The following is an 18,558-nucleotide window of genomic DNA, read 5'->3' on the forward strand; positions in this document are numbered from 1 at the left end:
AGCATTCAATTAACTGTATTTCTCCAAGATTGTCAATTGTTTTGAGACATAACACTGAAAAACTTAGACAGCAATTATATAATAAAGTTAAACAAAACTTTCTCATTGAAGTGTCTTGAATCAGGCAATAAAACGAAAAAAAGGATCAAAACTAAACATTTCATATAGGTGTTGAAATAAAACTAAGATTAGTACTTTGTGTGATTCATTTCCCATGTTCCTTGTTTGAGAGTTGTATCCAATTGCTACAAAAATATCATAAAACTTCCTGTAATTAAAGATGAACTGTTTAAGACTAGACCTTTACTATTACTGTATTTAGCTGTCAGAATAACCTTGGAAATTGTGACCAAATAGATGCAAGCAGGAGACAGAGAATTTAACAGGATGTTGCTTTAATAATTAAAGATTTTGTAACTCTTAAAACACAGGAAGAATATGAAATAAAGAAATAAGCTTAATTAACTGATTTTTATAAATGGAACCAATCATTTTTCACAGTTCCCATAAAAATGGTTGATAAAATTTGCTAAACTTATAAAGATTTGTAACATGAACAAAAATATGAAAGAATAAAGAAATAAAGCTTAACTGATTTTATAAATGAAACCAATCATTTTTCAGTTCCCATAAAAATGGTTAAAATTTGCTAAACTTATAAAATTTGTAACATGAACTTAAAAAATAAATTTCTTACTAGCTTTTTCTGAACAAAAAAATAAAAACACCTTTGAGATTTTTCTTTTTCATTTTCATAGGTGAGTAGAAACAGAAGCCAGAAAAGGTTTTAAAGCTGTAACTGTTACATACTCAAAAGATGAATTAAAAAACTCCTTTTCCTGTCACTTAGCTTTTGATCACTTTTATGTAAAATAAGAATCATCCTACAGGGTCCTATAGTTAACAGTAAGGTTTTAGAGATTAAACATATTTACAATAAAAATGGATATACGACACTGGATCATTCTTTTATTAACTTCGGAGGCCCACTTAAGAATTTCATTGAGAACACTCACAGATAATAATGAATACCACCCATGCACACAGCTGGACCATAAGGTCATTTTTAAATAGTAGCTACCACATTTGGTCATATGCTTCAAACTGTTACAAACAGCACATTTGCTCAATTCTAACTTTGCCTATTTACTACTTGAATTCATTTATTAGAGACAGATCTCCCGGTTTCATCAGGTTAATACCTTGGTCCATTTTCTTTTGAAGACTCTGTGTATTAGTCATAAGCAAAATGGGGTATCGTGTCATTAATAAACATTTGAGTAGACAACTAGCAAACCATGTTAGGAAAATCCATGCATGTTTACTTAGGTTTAAGTCTTCAATACTATCAACTACAATTCTAAAGCTACACTAGGGGCTAGTAGCCTCATCATAGCCAAATTCTAAAGCTTTTACCCAAGTTGTTTTACTAATTAGGAACAGAAAAAAGCCCATTTCTTCTATCCTGTCTTTTGACATGTTCAGTGGGACAGTCAAAAGAATTACCCCATAATATCTAATGGGCATTCAGCTTCAAAATAAAATGGTAATTTTTAAAAGCTACCTCAGAGTGAAATGCACTACCACTGCGGCTCTGTATCATCCTACCACTTTCTGATAACTGCTTCAGTCCTGGCCGCTCTCCTCTGAGTCTCACTCACTGAATGTGCGTTCTTTCGCCTGTAAAGTGCCTAGAAACATCGAATGCACTTAAACGTCAGCTCCTATTCATTCCAAGTTTATAACACAAAAATCTGTGTTTTTATCTGAGTGGCATTAGTTTCGATTCAACTAGGTATTGGGCTCCCAAAAGGCAAAGAACATGTCTTATATTTCTTCTGTGGCCTCCACCTCACTGCAGCACCTGGCACATGATTGACACAATGAATATCTTCATTAACCTGCTAAAGCTCATCAATTAAAGTATTGCGAAACTTTTGCTTATTTTCTATCACAGTTTAGCTCAATTTCATATAATTTCCGTTAAATACTGAAGGCAAATCACAATAACAAATTAATATATTATAAATGTTAAATTCTAATGTTTTTACTTACTACTTAGTTGGTTAGATATAATTTTTAAAATGTCTTTGTAAACATCTTGTGAGAACACACCAAACTGTTGGACCAGAGTCAACTGAGTACTTGTTTGCTGAATAACGTTCTAGAAAGTAGGTGACAATATTTAGTCTTGATTTAAGACATAAGCCACTGGCCCTAATTCCCAAGCCCAGACCAAGTACTCGGGAGAGAGAGGCAGAGTAGCTAATATCACCTACTATGGAAAGTGCTATGCAGAGAGTTCTATGAACATAATAAATGTGTGAGGCACAGGAAATCTTTATTGCCACAGGAAGCAAGTGCACTCATCCCACCTCACCAACAGCTTTAAGAGTCACATAAATGCAGACTTCACATAATAAAATATAACACAGACTGAGGGAGAAATAGTCCCTTGGAGTATATTGGCTATAATAATGAGGTAACCAATTGACCTTGTTCAGTGAAAATACCTCTAAACACAATGAAAAAAATCAACCTGTTATAACATCCAATTCATATATACAATTCAAATAAAAATATATATTATTTGCTTCAATGTATAGCAAGTTTAATACATTAGTGTTTACAAAATAAAAACTGTATTCTACTGAAATTTTTCTTGTGCTTCCCTCTTATCACTAAGCTTGAAAGACCAGAGAAGGATGATACTGAAGGAAACTTATTTATGGGTTTAAAGATGCGGTTCGTCGGGTCATGAAAGACGGATAATATTAATTGGAAGATTACAGCATCTTTAAAAATTGTTGCTTATTAAAATCTACAAACTTGAACTGTAAGACACAATTTAAAAAAACTCACAAAATTTCTCCAAATAGATTACAATACAGGAAACGTTTCATGAAACTACTGAGATACTAACCAGTTCTATGGCTAATATTAAAAACTGAACAATCTATTTCAATCGTACTCATACTATTTCTAAACACAGTGAACAACACAACCACAATAATTAACCTCAAGCTAGCAACAAAGTTGCAAGGTCCATAGAAAGCTTCCTCAGTGGGCAAATACAGTGGTACAATTAAAACATTTAGGAAGGGAAAAAAGCCTTTTAATAGTATAGAAGTTGTTTACTGGTGTTTCTACTATAAAACTATTATACAAATCAAAATGAAAAAGCAATTATATATGTAACAGTGACCAGAGACTACAGTACAGATATTTCATCTAACATTTGGCTGATGAATTTTAGTATAACAGATTATGACTTAATCTTTTTTACACAGTTATGGCACAAGAGCAGAACTGAAAACCAAAAAACACGTAATTCCAAGTCAATATAATCTTCTCGGCAATATCTGGGTTTAGATGAGTCTGGAGGAAGTAGGTAAAGCTGTCAAACATTATCTCTTATGCCAACAGAAAAAAACATAAATTGGTAATAGTAGTATTTGTTTTTTTACTATGGATTCCAATGTGAAATTCTCAGAAGTATGCAAGTACATTATTAATATTCAAAAGCACCCCCACATATATGCACACAGCCCATTAATTAACTAGGGGGAATTAAAATATACTTTCAAATGAAAATAAATTTTAAGAAAAAAACTGCATTCACAAATCTGAAGGTGTACAAAAATGAAATTATAAAATAAATAATGAATATGCATCCACTAAACCGCCACAGAAATATGCCTGCAAATGTGGAGGTAGTGATTGTCCACACTTACGAAGGTCTGGGTGAGAAGACTTTCCCTAGGGAGGCCAGCTAGTTTCTCTGACTCCAGTACCCAGAGAAGGATTTCTGGATATAAAACGGCATTTATTATATATTACAGCCTTTGTTAACAGTCACCATCCTTATCACATTTAGGGTTAACTTACTATGTCTTAATCTCTTGAACACATTCTAAAATAGCAATGTTTAAGTCAAGGTTTTTACACATCAGTCCTCTTGTTTCAAATTCTCTGTCCAAGTAATAGCTTTCTATTTTTGTTATATTTTAACCAGCTATCTTACAATGCAATCTGGGTCAAATAGGTAAGAAAGACTTTCTACTGTATTTCTCATCTTTTTAAGTTTACTTCAGTATTTATTAATTGTATATCTATGTCTGATTAAGCCAGTAAAAATGACCTTTTACTACTTTAAGTGACATTTCCTATTAAACAAAATCAATTTCATCATTAAATTCAAAATATTTTCCTTGGTTTAAACTGTTTGCTAAATTTTATTTTTCCAAAGCCATTACAACCTTGCCAATAACTACATTACTTAAACTTTCTTTTTTATGACTGCAAAGATCCTAAACTCTCACATATAATATTTATGCTAAATACAATTAAAGTAGACAATGAAATTTCAAGTAAAATAAACTGTATCCACCCCTACTGGACTGAACAGGTCTCAACATCTAGATTTTATTTCCATAAATTACACAAATACATCATACATTCTTAAATAATAAATGCTTACAATATTAATTTGTAAGCCTTTCCACATAAAACAACTTACATAGGAATGTGAATGAATCAATATTTCTGTTACAACATTCAATTTTTTTCTTTTGTGGCTGTTGTTCTGTCTTCCTGGTTTCTATAGACTACTTATTAGTCCTTATGCTTTGGCTATGAAATCTGTTTGAGCTGAATGAGGCAACACTGGTTATTAAGGCTTATTTCTATGATGGAGCATTATCCTTAAAACTGATGCCATTTCCAAAGAACAGTGGGAAAATCACAGCTATCTTGAATCTTCAGGCTCTGTTTTGATGACTTTCTTTTCTAAAGTAAAAGCTGAGTGAGGGTAGTCTTTTAAAATCCCAAGGCTCTCTGCAAAAAAAATTGAAACAAAGTATATTAATACTTTAAATCAGCAGGTTACAAAATAAACAAAAACAAGCCCCCCAAACTCCACAGCATTGTACCAATTATTACTAATTCTGCAATTCCATATAAAAACTTTGTTTACTGCCCTGGCCGGTTGGCTCAGTGGTAGAGCGTCGGCCTGGCGTGTAGAAGTCCCGGGTTTGATTCCCGGCCAGGGCACATAGGAGAAGCGCCCATTTGCTTCTCCACCCCCCCCCTCCTTCCTCTCTGTCTCTCTCTTCCCCTCCCACAGCCGAGGCTCCATTGGAGCAAAGATGGCCTGGGCGCTGGGGATGGCTCCTTGGCCTCTGCCCCAGGCGCTAGAGTGGCTCTGGTCGTGGCAGAGCGTCACCCTGGAGGGCCAGAGCATCGCCCCCTGGTGGGCAGAGTGTTGCCCCCTGGTGGGCGTGCTGGGTGGATCCCGGTCGGGCGCATGCGGGAGTCTGTCTGACTGTCTCTCCCAGTTTCTAGCTTCAGAAAAAAAAATACAAAAAAAACCAAAAAAAACCTTTGTTTACAGGGGTGTGGTTAAAAGTTTGAATTCTGTGTTTAAATCCCATCTTTGCCAATCATTAGCTATAGCCATCCCTGAGAATTTACACGCCTCTCTAAGCCTTAGTGTCTTCATCTATAAATTGGCAACAGTATCTTGTAGGGTGGTGTGAGTTAAAACATGAAATGCACTTAGCATATAGAATATCTTGATTTTTATTTAATGACTGGTCCAACATGATAAATAAAGTATACTGCTCACAAAAATTAGGGGATATTTTATAGCTTCATATTCATTTTGAAATATCCTCTAAGTTTTGTGAGCAGTGTATATAAAGTAACACTAGTCACTCAGATACAACGAAGTTTCTAGCAAAATTTTTACTATCAACGAAGAAAATGAGACAGAAAAACATCTTCCATGTTTAGATATGGAACTATTTTTATAAGTTTCTTTAGCCACGAAACATGAAAGTGGGAGAAACAGGACTAAAAGAATGAAAACTTTACTTTCATAAGGAATCATTCCTCAGAGTTACATGTGTAGTTATTTTTTTATTTCTTAAAGTTATTTCAATGTCACACAAATATTACAGGATGACAAAAACTGTCATATTTATGTGACGTACTAATACTGGGGGATAATAATATACATGCATGCGTGCACACACACACTTAGAAAAGGCTTCTCGAAAGGTAATCAATACAATAGCTTATCTGAAATTAGGCAGTACTTACCCCCCCCCATACAGAAGTGGATTTTAAATTCAGTAAAGAGTAATAAAAATAGTGGCTACCATTTATTAAATTCCTATCAGCCAGGCAATTCAAATACACTACCTTGGCTAATCCTTACAACTACTCTATTAAATTATTTCTATTTTACAGATAAAGCAACTGACTTCAAGTGACTCTTTTTTTTTTTTTTTTTTTAATAAATTTTTATTAATGGTAATGGGATGACATTAATAAATCAGGGTACATATATTCAAAGAAAACATGTCTAGGTTATTTTGTCATCAAATTATGTTGCAAACCCCTCGCCCAAAGTCAGATTGTCCTCCGTCACCCTCTATCTAGTTCTCTGTGCCCCGCCCCCTCCCCCTCACTCTCTCCCTCCCTCCCTCCCATGTCCTCCCTCCCCCCCCACCCTTGGTAACCACCACACTCTTGTCCATGTCTCTTAGTCTCATTTTTATGTTCCACCAATGTATGGAATCATGTAGTTCTTGTTTTTTTCTGATTTGCTTATTTCACTCCTTATAATGTTATCAAGATCCCACCATTTTGCTGTAAATGATCTGATGTCATCATTTCTTATGGCTGAGTAGTATTCCATAGTGTATATGTGCCACATCTTCTTTATCCAGTCTTCTATTGAAGGGCTTTTTGGTTGTTTCCATGTCTTGGCCACTGTGAACAGTGCTGCAATGAACATGGGGCTACATGTGTCTTCACGTATCAATGTTTCTGAGGTTTTGGGGTATATACCCAGTAGAGGGATTGCTGGGTCATAAGGTAGTTCTATTTGCAGTTTTTTGAGGAACCACCATACTTTCCTCCATAATGGTTGTACTACTTTACAGTCCCACCAACAGTGAATGAGGGTTCCTTTTTCTCCACAGCCTCTCCAACATTTGCTATTACCCGTTCAAGTGACTCTTAATGTTAGTTTAACTCAAAGACTGAATGATAACAGATTCTTTCAAATGGTATTGTTCTCTAACAATTTAACTTTCTCTAACTCACTTCACTTGGTTGAAAAGTATGTAAACATCTAACTATAGTAAGGAAAAGCTTATCCCTTTATGGGGTTCAGTTTACTTTTGAACTATGATTATCATCTCCAAAATGTTTTTGCATGGAAAGTTTAGATTCTGATACACATGGTTTCTCATCATGAGAGCAAACGTAATCCATCAATTTCATACTATGAAAGGCCAGAAAAAAAAAAAAAGACAAAGTTATATAACTCAAACCAGCTTTTTATTATTTGGTTTAAAGTTTTGTATAAAGTCACCATTCACCGATAGCTAATCAAGATAATCTCAACCTTCCTGAGATTTTCCCCTGCCAACTCTTTGGAATACCATGTTCTCAAAAAAGACTGGCCATTATTATGGCAATTTATTATTTCCAAGGGGAAAAAACTGACTAGTAGTATTGTTAGTAATACATTTTTTGAATTTAGAAAGGTAGGGGGAATAGAATTAAAAGATGCTTTATTCAAATTTTTCTCTCCCTGATCATATCCCATATTCTCACCTGATGAGTGGGACTTTGTCTCACTGGAGTAAAGTCTATTCAGCTCCCCATCCACCAGAAAATGATGGGGTTGTCTGCTTTGTAAATTAGGCATTCGGAGATTCAAAGGTCTTTCCCCTAATGAAAAGGAAAAGAAAGCCATATAATTATTAAAAACACAACATGGTTTTTCTTAAAAATAATTTCCACAGACTGCCTCAACACTCCTTAGAAAAGGAAAAAAGTCAACAGGTGCTGAGGAATTTAAATAATAGTTGGAGACATATTTTATGAAATAATATAGGATGAAAATGGCAATTCCTGCTAGTCTCAAAGTTTATAATTATGCCAGGGCATTTTATGAACTAAACAAAAGACTGAGATTTTAAGTAAGCACTCTAACTTTGGCATATAATATAAATACATCCCCTGTGTAAAGCATTTTCTAACTAGTGCAACTTTTGCCAAGGCACATCATAACCGCATAACAAATATTAAGAGAGACAGAGATAGCTTCAAGCCAACTGCCTATTATTAAAAACAATAACAATAACAAAACCTACTGCAAATCCATGAAAAAAAAAGAATGATCACAGATTTGACAAAAATGCTTTATACAACAAAGCATATTCTGTCATAAACCTAAATCTACCCCACTTAGCCAATTGTCACCCCACACTGAATTATCCTAATGTCACAAATTGGTCATCAAAATCTTTCATTAATGCTTTACTTTTTAACTCTGAAGTCTTAACTGTCCCGGATGACTGAGGAAGTTAAACAAGACCTCAATAAAAAGTTCCTATTACATTTTAAAAAAGGAAGAAGATTCTCCTCCCCTACCCTGATCTGCTGATTGATATGTCTATTTTTTGCTCTATAGCCTGAGAATGTGTAACGTGGTATTCTTACTTAGAAATATTTTTTTTGATGTAGTGACCACCCTCTAGAAAAGAATGACAATAATATATTTAAAAAGAAGGTCCTACGAAATTACTGTTTTTCTTCAAACACTTATTGCTATTTGAAACTAGAGGATGTATTTCTATACTTATTAACCGTATACCTCCCTCCACTAGAATGTAAGCACCAACAGGCACGGACTTCATCTTGCTCAATGCTGTAGCGTCAGTGCCTAGCATGCCTGGCACACAGGAGATACTAAAAATAAATGTGTTGAAAGAGTAAATGACAATGGCTTGAGAATTTATTCGTGTGTGAATAAGAAAAAAATTTTTTTAAACGATATAAATAAAAAAATCATTGCTTTCTAAACCTAAGAGTTTAAGAGAATAATTTCCAAAGGTCACACTACACAAAATATTTTCATAGGGATTATAGGACACTGTGAAGCCAGAAAGGAGGCAAAATTTCTTCAAGCCTCTCCATTCTCATTCTGTCTCTTCAAACCTCTGTGCTCTGTCATAATATATACTTTAGGAAGCAGTCTCCACAGTCTCTTAGGAGCCAAGTGTTAGAAATTTCAGACAAATCTGTTTTTGAAGTCTAAAAAAATAGGAAGTTTTGATCTTTCAAATGATAAAGATCTCCCATGGAAACCATGTCTTTGAGAAAAATGATCTGTACAATCAACCTATATATTCACAGATTCCCCATCCACAGACCAACTGCAAAATAAAAAATATTTGGAAAAAGTGCTACCTTATTGCTGAGGTGTATCATTTACTTAGGCCTACAATGGATGTGGATGCATCCGTACTGAACACATACAACCCTTTTTATCTAGTCATTATTCCCTAAACAATATAGCGTACCAACTATTTATATAGCATTAACAGTATATTAGGTAGTATAATCTAGGGATGATTTAACGTATACAGGAGGACATGCATAGACAAATGCAAATACTGCACTGTTTTATATAAGGGACTTGAGCACCCAGCTTTTGGTATCCACAGGGGTCCTGAAACACTCCTCCACCCCCGCCAATGCCCAGGGCCAACGGCACTATTTCCATCTCCCATTTCCACCCACTCTTCACAAAATATGTTATCAACTGAGTGTGCCAGTTGTTACGGATGATAAAATTTAAAAAAACCCAAAAATGTTTAAAAATTAAATTTGAAGGGTGAATTCCTTCCTTTTTGGAGAAAGGGACAAATTGAAAATTAATTTTGATAGAGAACCTGTAATTAAGCTCTTAAAAATATTGAGATTTAAAAGTAAGCATATTTTTGTTTTTCTCTGAAGGGCACACACAGTCGGCTCTGCAGGTGCAGGGCTTCCCTGAGAGACGCACCTTGCCCCTCGGAGCTGTCAGAGGGCAAGCCATTCGGGCTGTGCTCTTCCGAGCTCTGCCTGTAGAGCCCGGTTGACAGTCTTCTCTCCCCGAGCTGCAGTCTCTCGTAGCCGGCTTGCGTGCACAGGAACTCCATCTGCTTTGCCGTCACCTTGTCAGGCTGCTAGTAAGTAAAGCAAAAATAAGATCAGTTAACTAAAACATTCTAGATTTTTTAATGGTTTAAAGATGCCAATTTCAGACTCCAGAAAATATATTTGGGATTCATTAAAATTAGTTCACACTTCATGTGATATACATACTCCATAAATATGCATAGATGTCTATATCATTATGTTAAAACATTAAATGTTGGATTTTGTGCAAAAGAAAAAAATCTTTTTGCTCAATCCCAGAGAATTCCGCTTTAGCTCAAAAAGCAAAGTGACCTTAGCTTTGTTTTCCAAAGTACTCAGTCCTGTGAAAGATCTATTTTTTTTTTTTTTTTAAAAAGGGACCTCAGCGCAACAGCAACACTGCTATGAACTACTTCTAACACAGAGGGTGAAATCTTGGCATTTTTATTTTAGGATTTGGCACCACACAGACTCTGATATGGTGACAGTATTTTGGGGGAGAAAGGGTATAAAATGGCTGTCTAGAAGAAGACAAACACTCCTCCCACTAAAATTAAGCAATGCAAATTATGCAGAAAAATATCAGTGCCAACTAGGATCTTCATCTTCATCATGGAATAAAATAAAATGGTATATATTTTCCAACCAATCATAAAAAGACATATTTTAAAATATACAACTAGTAGGCTAAAACAAATTTATCTCTGCATGTGTTTTATAAGTTCCGTCTCTATCTATGTACTCTAAATTACTTATATGTGCTATTCAAAGCAGTGTATTGGTGTTACTTTGCCACAGAGTAATAATCAAATGCAGACATGAATCATTACCATGCTATATAAAAAAGTTATACAAGAAACTGCTATATAAAATCATTTACAATCCTAATTCAAAATAGTAAAAATCAATAGGTGAAAATATATAATATTAATTCATAGAATAGGATAAAAGCTTAAACTTACACTATTTTCTCTGAATGCTCATAAACCAGATCAAACGAAACTGAACTTCAATTCATTTGAACTTGTTACTAATTAATTGATAAAGTTTCAATAAGACTTCTGAATGGGAAATGTATTTTTCATCCTCTTAACATGAAAAAACAAAACTTGGCACTATTAAATTTGACCAAAAGCAGTCACCAAAGAGAAGATCAACAGCAATAACGCAGTGTTTCCTAAAAGGTGATGTTTGCAGAAATGGCTTTTTTAAACGTTAATGTCAGTGTACACAATGAAATAACTTCATAGCTAAAGTACCTAAAGCTACATATTAATTGAACAATTTTTGTTATACTTTAATTGAAATGATTTAACAAAAGCTACTAAGTTAAATTAATATTTTATTGAAAACTAGTACTGCTTTATCTCAGAGTTGTATTTCACACAGACATAGTCAACATGGCTGCTTTCCCAGTATCAAATTACTTCTGAGTTTTCCTTAGTAGAGAATCTATCTTACTTCCTACAAAACTACAAAGAATAAGTATCACTGTTGTTATTCCTATCTTCTTGTTGATACAGCTGTTTATAAGAACAAGAAGAAATAAATTCAGTCCTTAAATGCTTAAAACTGAAACTACCTGAAGTAGCCATTAGTTTTCAACCCACAGATATTATTATAAAATATTAACTGGTGGTTTACATTACCTGTGAACTAAGTTCTTCACTCTTAGCTTTAGCCTGCTGGAAGAGGGTTTGCACAGAGTCCTGAAAATCTGGAAACCCATCCTGTAGATCAAAGAATAAGTTCTTTTTACTTAAGAGTTTGTAAATAAAATAAATTATCAAGACCTCAGAAGATAAAAGCAAAAGCAAACCTTGTTAACTGTACTACCACACCAATCATGATTAAGATTTTACTGTGCAATATTTCATTTCAGTCCTTTATGGTACAACTACCTTATTCTACAGTGGTATCCTCAGTAAAAACATAAATGAAAAAGATAAAAAGATTCATACATCCACATTATTTTACATTGGAAGGCAGAATTCATGATCATTGATAATAATGGTTATATATAACATTTCATCTAGTGATTTGACTATCTAACCATTACCCTCAGATTGGACATCTAGATTCCTTTTATTTATTTTTGGTTTGAAAAACATTTCAAATATTTCCACAGAAATAGCATTTCACATAGTTTAGATTATCCAATATAAGAGATTCTCAGGAGCAGAATTATCGCACAGAGATGAACACAAAATTTTTTCTTTCACATATTTTCTACGAGGGCCTTTAACTGGTTTGATACAGAATAGGCCATATTTGATAGTTCTCCAGGCCAGCACTGGGTGTTGTTGATTTAATTTTTGCCAATTTATTTTTGTTTTAATAGTCAAAAAATTCAAAAATTGTATATGCTGTAGCTGCATAACTTGGATTTTATTTTGTAGTTTCTTCTATTGGTATAATGTTTAGAAAAGCATTCTGCTTTAGAGATTTGAAAGTATTCAACTCTACCCTCTAGTTTTTCTAAGCCTTTATTTTGTTGTTTAGTTTTTAAATTTAACTGTTAACCCAACTGGAATTTATTTTGTTATATGTAACGTGGTAACTATCCAAAGTAAATTTTTGTTAAGGCACCACCCAATAATCTGAACCGGAATTTCTAAAGAATTCTTCCACGGTGGCTTGTGATTTCTCCTTTACAGTTACACCCAACACGCAGCAGAGCTGTGGAATTGGAAAAGACCTGCATCTGTGGTCCAGCTCTACCACTTGCTAGCTATGTGACACAGAACGAGTACAATGTGACCTTTCTAAACTTTAGTTTCCTCATGCAAAATAAGGATAAGAAAACCTATCTTTTAGAGCTATTGTGAAGACCAAAAGAGAGAGAGTAAACGAGATACTGCCTTTAGCATGTAATAACTGCTGACTAAGTATATCTTACCTACGAAATTCTCAAACAAAGCTTATTGCGGGCACTCTACTCTTGGACATCACTTCAATGTAATTGTTTGTTTTATGCTTTATATATACATATTAATGCCAATCCATCTACTACTTTTTGAAGTGGCTTCTTTTTATCCGTTTCTTGTTGTTCCACATGAAATTTGTAACTACAAAATATCATGGTAACATGGTTTTAGTAACTTTACTTAAAACTACTAAAGGATTCCTGACAGAAATTGTCATTAACTTCTAAAACATTTTTTTTGCGGGGGGGGGGGGGGGCAAGTGGGAGATGAGAAGCATCAACTTATAGTTGCATCACTTTAGCTGTTCACTGATTGTTTCTCAGACGTGCCTTGACCAGGGGACTCGAGCCAAGTCACTGAGCCCTTGCTGAAGCCAGCCACCATGGGGTCATGTTGATGATCCCACGCTCAAGCTGGTCATGTTGGGGTTTGGAACCTGGCTCTTCAGCATCCCAGGTCGATGCCTTACCCACGGTTCCACCACGGGTCAGGCTCTCCTCTTTTTTAATAAGCTATATATTTATCCCAAAGGGTGAAGCATTAAAAATCAAAGTTCTAACAATAACAACAGAAAAAGATTTAACAACAAAATATTTTATCTTCTTTGAAATACAAGATACTCATTTAAATATTTCTCCCCATCAGGGTTTTTCCAAAAAAGTATTTCCCCACTATAGACCTCATGATTTCAAATATTTCATCTACCAAAATTTACTTCCTAAGTAATAATTAACTGGCTATTTAAAAAATTCAATGCCGGCCCTGGCTGGTTGGCTCAGCGGCAGAGCGTTGGCCTAGCGTGCAGAGGACCCAGGTTCAATTCCCGGCCAGGGCACACAGGAGAAGCGCCCATTTGCTTCTCCACCCCTCCGCCGCGCTTTCCTCTCTGTCTCTCTCTTCCCCTCCCGCAGCCGAGGCTCCATTGGAGCAAAGATGGCCCGGGCGCTGGGGATGGCTCTGTGGCCTCTGCCTCAGGCGCTAGAGTGGCTCTGGTCGCAACATGGCGACGCCCAGGATGGGCAGAGCATCGCCCCCTGGTGGGCAGAGCGTCACCCCATGGTGGGCGTGCCGGGTGGATCCCGGTCGGGCACATGTGGGAGTCTGTCTGACTGTCTCTCCCCATTTCCAGCTTCAGAAAAATGAAAAAAAAAAAAAAAATTCAATGCCATGAAATGAAATAAAGAAAAAGCAAATAAATTTAACATCTTGAGATAGTCATATGTAGCTTTATAGCAGGTTATAATCAGCATTTTTAAACTATTGAAAATAGCTACCTTTCTAGGCTATTACATGTCATCAAGGACACTTGGCTTAGAGGAATGTATAGAAAATAATCATTAAGTGAGCTAGAATTATTACACAAGTATACGGTCTAAATTTAAGTCATTCAATTTTTCTCCTAAGAACTTATTTAGACCTAAAAACCCAACTTTCTCTTTAGCAATCTCTCCTTTGGGTTCTCAAGTTCAATGAAGGAAGCTGGTAGAACACTTAGCAACAATAAAAGCAGCTATTATTTTTTTGAGTACCTACAATGTATCAGTTCCTGAATATGTTCTTTACCTTACATACATTATCTCATTTAATTGCCCCCCTCCCCACACTGAGTTTCCCCCATTTTACAGCTACAGATACGGGCTTCCAAGCCTATGCTCAAACCATAAATTCCTAGAGTTACAACCCTTTATGAAACTCACAACAGTAAATATATGCATTTCTCATACAGTTCTGTTTTTCTTTTTTAGATATATTCTTTAATTTTTTCATTTATTTGAGGAGGGAGGAAGGGAGCAGGGGAGGAAAAGAGGAGAGGGGAAGAGGAAGAGAGAGAAGCATCAACTTGCCATTCCACTTAGTTTTCCGTTTAGCTGTGCACTCGCTCGTTATTTCTCCTACATGCCTCGACCAGGATGGAACCGTGACCCTGGAGTGCCGAGACACTCTATCCACTGGGCCACCTGGCCAGGGCACAGCTCTGTTTTTCAAAAGCTCAACTGGTTTAACTATGATTTGCAGAGTTTAAAATCCAATTCTACTACTTATTTATGCTAGACAGACCATTTAATCTTTGTATCTGTCTCACCATCTATAAAATGGGGTGACAGCAGTATTCAGCTAACTTTAGAACCATTTTAAGGAAACAAAAAACTCATGAAAAACAACACAATGCTTTGCACATAGAAATTACCCAATAAATTTTTGCTACTGATATGTATTAAGTGCCCCCACCCCCAAACCAAAGATTTAATCAGAGTAAATTAGATATCTTGCTATAAGTTATTTACTATACCTCAATGGTACTGCGGAAACAGAAATTTTAGGGATATTTACAATACATAGATACCTGAGAGAATGAGTAGGAACTAGGCATTCAACACTAAAACTGACTATACTGGTGAGGAACTGTTTTAGTGAAAAAAAAAAAAAAAAACAATGGAAAACTGGAAACACCTGTTTATTCATTCAACAAAAATATCCTGTTTTGCCCACCAGATTCTACATTCTGTGCTCAAGGTTGAGGATACAATGACTCCTGCCTTGTTGACAAATAAGTCTAGAGAGGCAGACAGAGATCAGAGCAGAGCAGAGGGCCCTGTCTCAGGAGAGCCAGAGGGTGTCACACCTAGTGAGATTTGAAAGAGAGAGTTCTCTAGGGCAGTGGTCCCCAACCTTTTTTGGGCTACGGACCGGTTTAATGTCAGAAAATATTTTCACGGACTGGCCTTTAGGGTGGGACGGATAAATGCACAAAATAAAATTATGTGACCGGCGTAAAAACTGTGGTATTTTTAAATATAATTGTTGAACTTATAAGACAAGCATCAAGAGTGAGTCTTAGATGGATGTAACAGGGTGAATCTGGTCATTTTTAAAAAATAAAACATCGTTCAGACTTAAATATAAATAAAACGGAAATATTGTAAGTTATTTATTCTTTCTCTGCGGACTGGTACCAAATGGCCCACGGACCGGTACCGGTCCGCGGCCCAGGAGTTGGGGACCCCTGTTCTAGGGGAAGAGAGCAGCTTATATACAGGCCTGCAGGCAAAGGAACAGCATACACTAGAGAAGCAGGAAGAAATAAATAATACAGGTAACACAGGGAATACCCTGAGAAAGGGAGTGGGGAGAGAAGAAGCTGGATACACAGTGCCCAGGTCTGCCAGGCCTGCTAAGCCCTGTGAAGAATTTTAGACTTTATCTTAAATGTAAAGTGAAGGAACACACATGGGAGGTCTCAAGAGATTAATTAGCTCTGCATTGTACAAAGCCCAACCCAATCTGGAAACACTGGGGACAGTGGACCGGGGTGGTTCTAGGACGGTGGCAGGGCACTGGGCGGAGGGCTGCAGCTGGAGACAGAGGAGTGGCCTCGCCCCGGACAGTAACGGACGGACGACGCAACGGAGAAACCCGAATTACTGGGCCAGGGCTCTGGCGGCTGGGAGTTTGGTGATAACAGGCACTAAAATAGGGAACTCAGGACCGGGAAAGCGGCTTGGGAGGGAGCACAAAGCTGATGAATTCAGCTGGGGACTGGGGTCAGACTGAGCTGCTGGGAGACCTCCCGGCAGATGACCTTGTCAGGCAGGAGCACTGAGATGTGAGGCAGATACCCTTGTCAGGCAGGAGCACTGAGATGGGAGGTAGATACCCTTGTCAGGCAGGAGCACTGAGATGGGAGGCAGATACCCTTGTCAGGCAGGAGCACTGAGATGGGAGGTAGATACCCTTGTCAGGCAGGAGCACTGAGATGTGAGGCAGATGACCTTGTTAGCAGGAGCACTAAGATGTGAGGCAGATACCCTTGTCAGGCAGGAGCACTGAGATGTGAGGCAGATACCCTTGTCAGGCAGGAGCACTGAGATGGGAGGCAGATGACCTTGTTAGCAGGAGCACTGAGATGAGAGGTAGATACCCTTGTCAGGCAGGAGCACTGAGATGTGAGGCAGATGACCTTGTTAGCAGGAGCACTGAGATGTGAGGCAGATACCCTTGTCAGGCAGGAGCACTGAGATGGGAGGTAGATACCCTTGTCAGGCAGGAGCACTGAGATGTGAGGCAGATACCCTTGTCAGGCAGGAGCACTGAGATGGGAGGCAGATGACCTTGTTAGCAGGAGCACTGAGATGAGAGGTAGATACCCTTGTCAGGCAGGAGCACTGAGATGTGAGGCAGATGACCTTGTTAGCAGGAGCACTGAGATGTGAGGCAGATACCCTTGTCAGGCAGGAGCACTGAGATGGGAGGTAGATACCCTTGTCAGGCAGGAGCACTGAGATGTGAGGCAGATGACCTTGTTAGCAGGAGCACTGAGATGAGAGGTAGATACCCTTGTCAGGCAGGAGCACTGAGATGGGAGGCAGATGACCTTGTTAGCAGGAGCACTGAGATGAGAGGTAGATACCCTTGTCAGGCAGGAGCACTGAGATGTGAGGCAGATGACCTTGTTAGCAGGAGCACTGAGATGTGAGGCAGATACCCTTGTCAGGCAGGAGCACTGAGATGGGAGGTAGATACCCTTGTCAGGCAGGAGCACTGAGATGGGAGGTAGATACCCTTGTCAGGCAGGAGCACTGAGATGTGACGCTGCGGCAACATTAGGGCTAGAGAACCACACTAGAGAGTTCCTCCAGTTCATCAACAGGCCCTGAGTGGAGGGCACCCAGGCCAGAACCTCTGATATCTCAGTACTGTTTTTAAAGGAGCTTACAGATGAGAAAGGAGTGATCTAGTCTTCTTATGTTAGGAACTAGATGTGTGAGTTCAGGCAAGAAAGTTAACCTCATTCTTTCCAGTGTTTCCAATTTTTAAATGGCGACTATGCCATCTGCTTTATCTGCCCAGTGGAGATTTGTGGGGATTAAAGAAAGAAATGCAAACAGTAGGTCTTTGAAAAGTACACACTGCTACACAAACATACGGCGGCACCAGTGTCGGGATTATTCAGTCCTGAGACCACGGAAAAGCTGGGAGGGGAAAGTTCACACGGTACATGTGAAAATTTTGGAAAATGGACACTACTCCCTCATTAATAAAGAGAAATAAAGACAATAAATAACAGTATCCAATAATCAGTAGTCCCTGCCACTGAGCACATCTGTCATTCCCGTTTTCTTCTACAGTCTCTGACAGTTCAATGTGGATGGAAAAACGACAGGATTGAGTAGCTATCACTTCATGACATACAAAGTAGGTTTGAGAAACCCAAAATATCTGACTTAGAAATAAAAGTGAGAACATTCCCAAGAAACTGGTCTCTTTCACATGTTTGGTAGAGGACTTTTGTTATGTCTCTCAAGCTTTTTTCCCAAGAAACCAGCTGTACCATGCTATGAGCAATTTATCTTCATGTCATATTCTTGGCTGCTGCCATTAATCACAATGTTCCTTTACTGGCGAGACTCTGAGTGTCAGCACTGAGAAAATAAGATACAGGGTGGGATGCTGCTTGTGACCTAATTACTCTCATCCCATTGGTCTCCACCTCTACGCCTCCTCAACCTTCCCACCAAACCCTAGCAAGTTGCTTTAAAGTTACTGCTTAGCTGTCTTTAAAAACGACTTGTTTCAGCAGATGTTCTCAGCCTCACACGTGCGTTTTCCTTTTTTCTTCTCACACTTTCTATATGAATAGCAGATTGTA

The 18,558-nt window shown here is 37.4% G+C and overlaps 1 protein-coding gene across 4 annotated transcripts in view; it reads right to left on the reverse strand.

Annotated features, from left to right (window-relative positions):
• Positions 1-1,281: 1,281 nt before the first annotated feature.
• Positions 1,282-18,558, reverse strand: part of NAB1 (NGFI-A binding protein 1) — a 50,276-nt gene continuing 32,999 nt past the window's right edge. For 3 of the 4 annotated variants that reach the window (XM_066233138.1, XM_066233139.1, XM_066233136.1), the window contains exons 5-8: positions 11,634-11,714; positions 9,869-10,031; positions 7,630-7,746; positions 1,282-4,836 (exon numbers count right to left, since the gene is read on the reverse strand). In XM_066233138.1, coding sequence (XP_066089235.1) covers positions 4,748-4,836; positions 7,630-7,746; positions 9,869-10,031; positions 11,634-11,714 — 450 coding nt within the window. In that variant the 3' untranslated portion in view covers positions 1,282-4,747. The remainder of the gene's footprint in view (positions 4,837-7,629; positions 7,747-9,868; positions 10,032-11,633; positions 11,715-18,558) is intronic. The other variant, XM_066233137.1, reaches the window with a different exon arrangement.

Source organism: Saccopteryx bilineata, chromosome 5 (genome assembly GCF_036850765.1).
Source record: "Saccopteryx bilineata isolate mSacBil1 chromosome 5, mSacBil1_pri_phased_curated, whole genome shotgun sequence".
Taxonomy (NCBI): Eukaryota; Metazoa; Chordata; class Mammalia; order Chiroptera; family Emballonuridae; genus Saccopteryx; species Saccopteryx bilineata.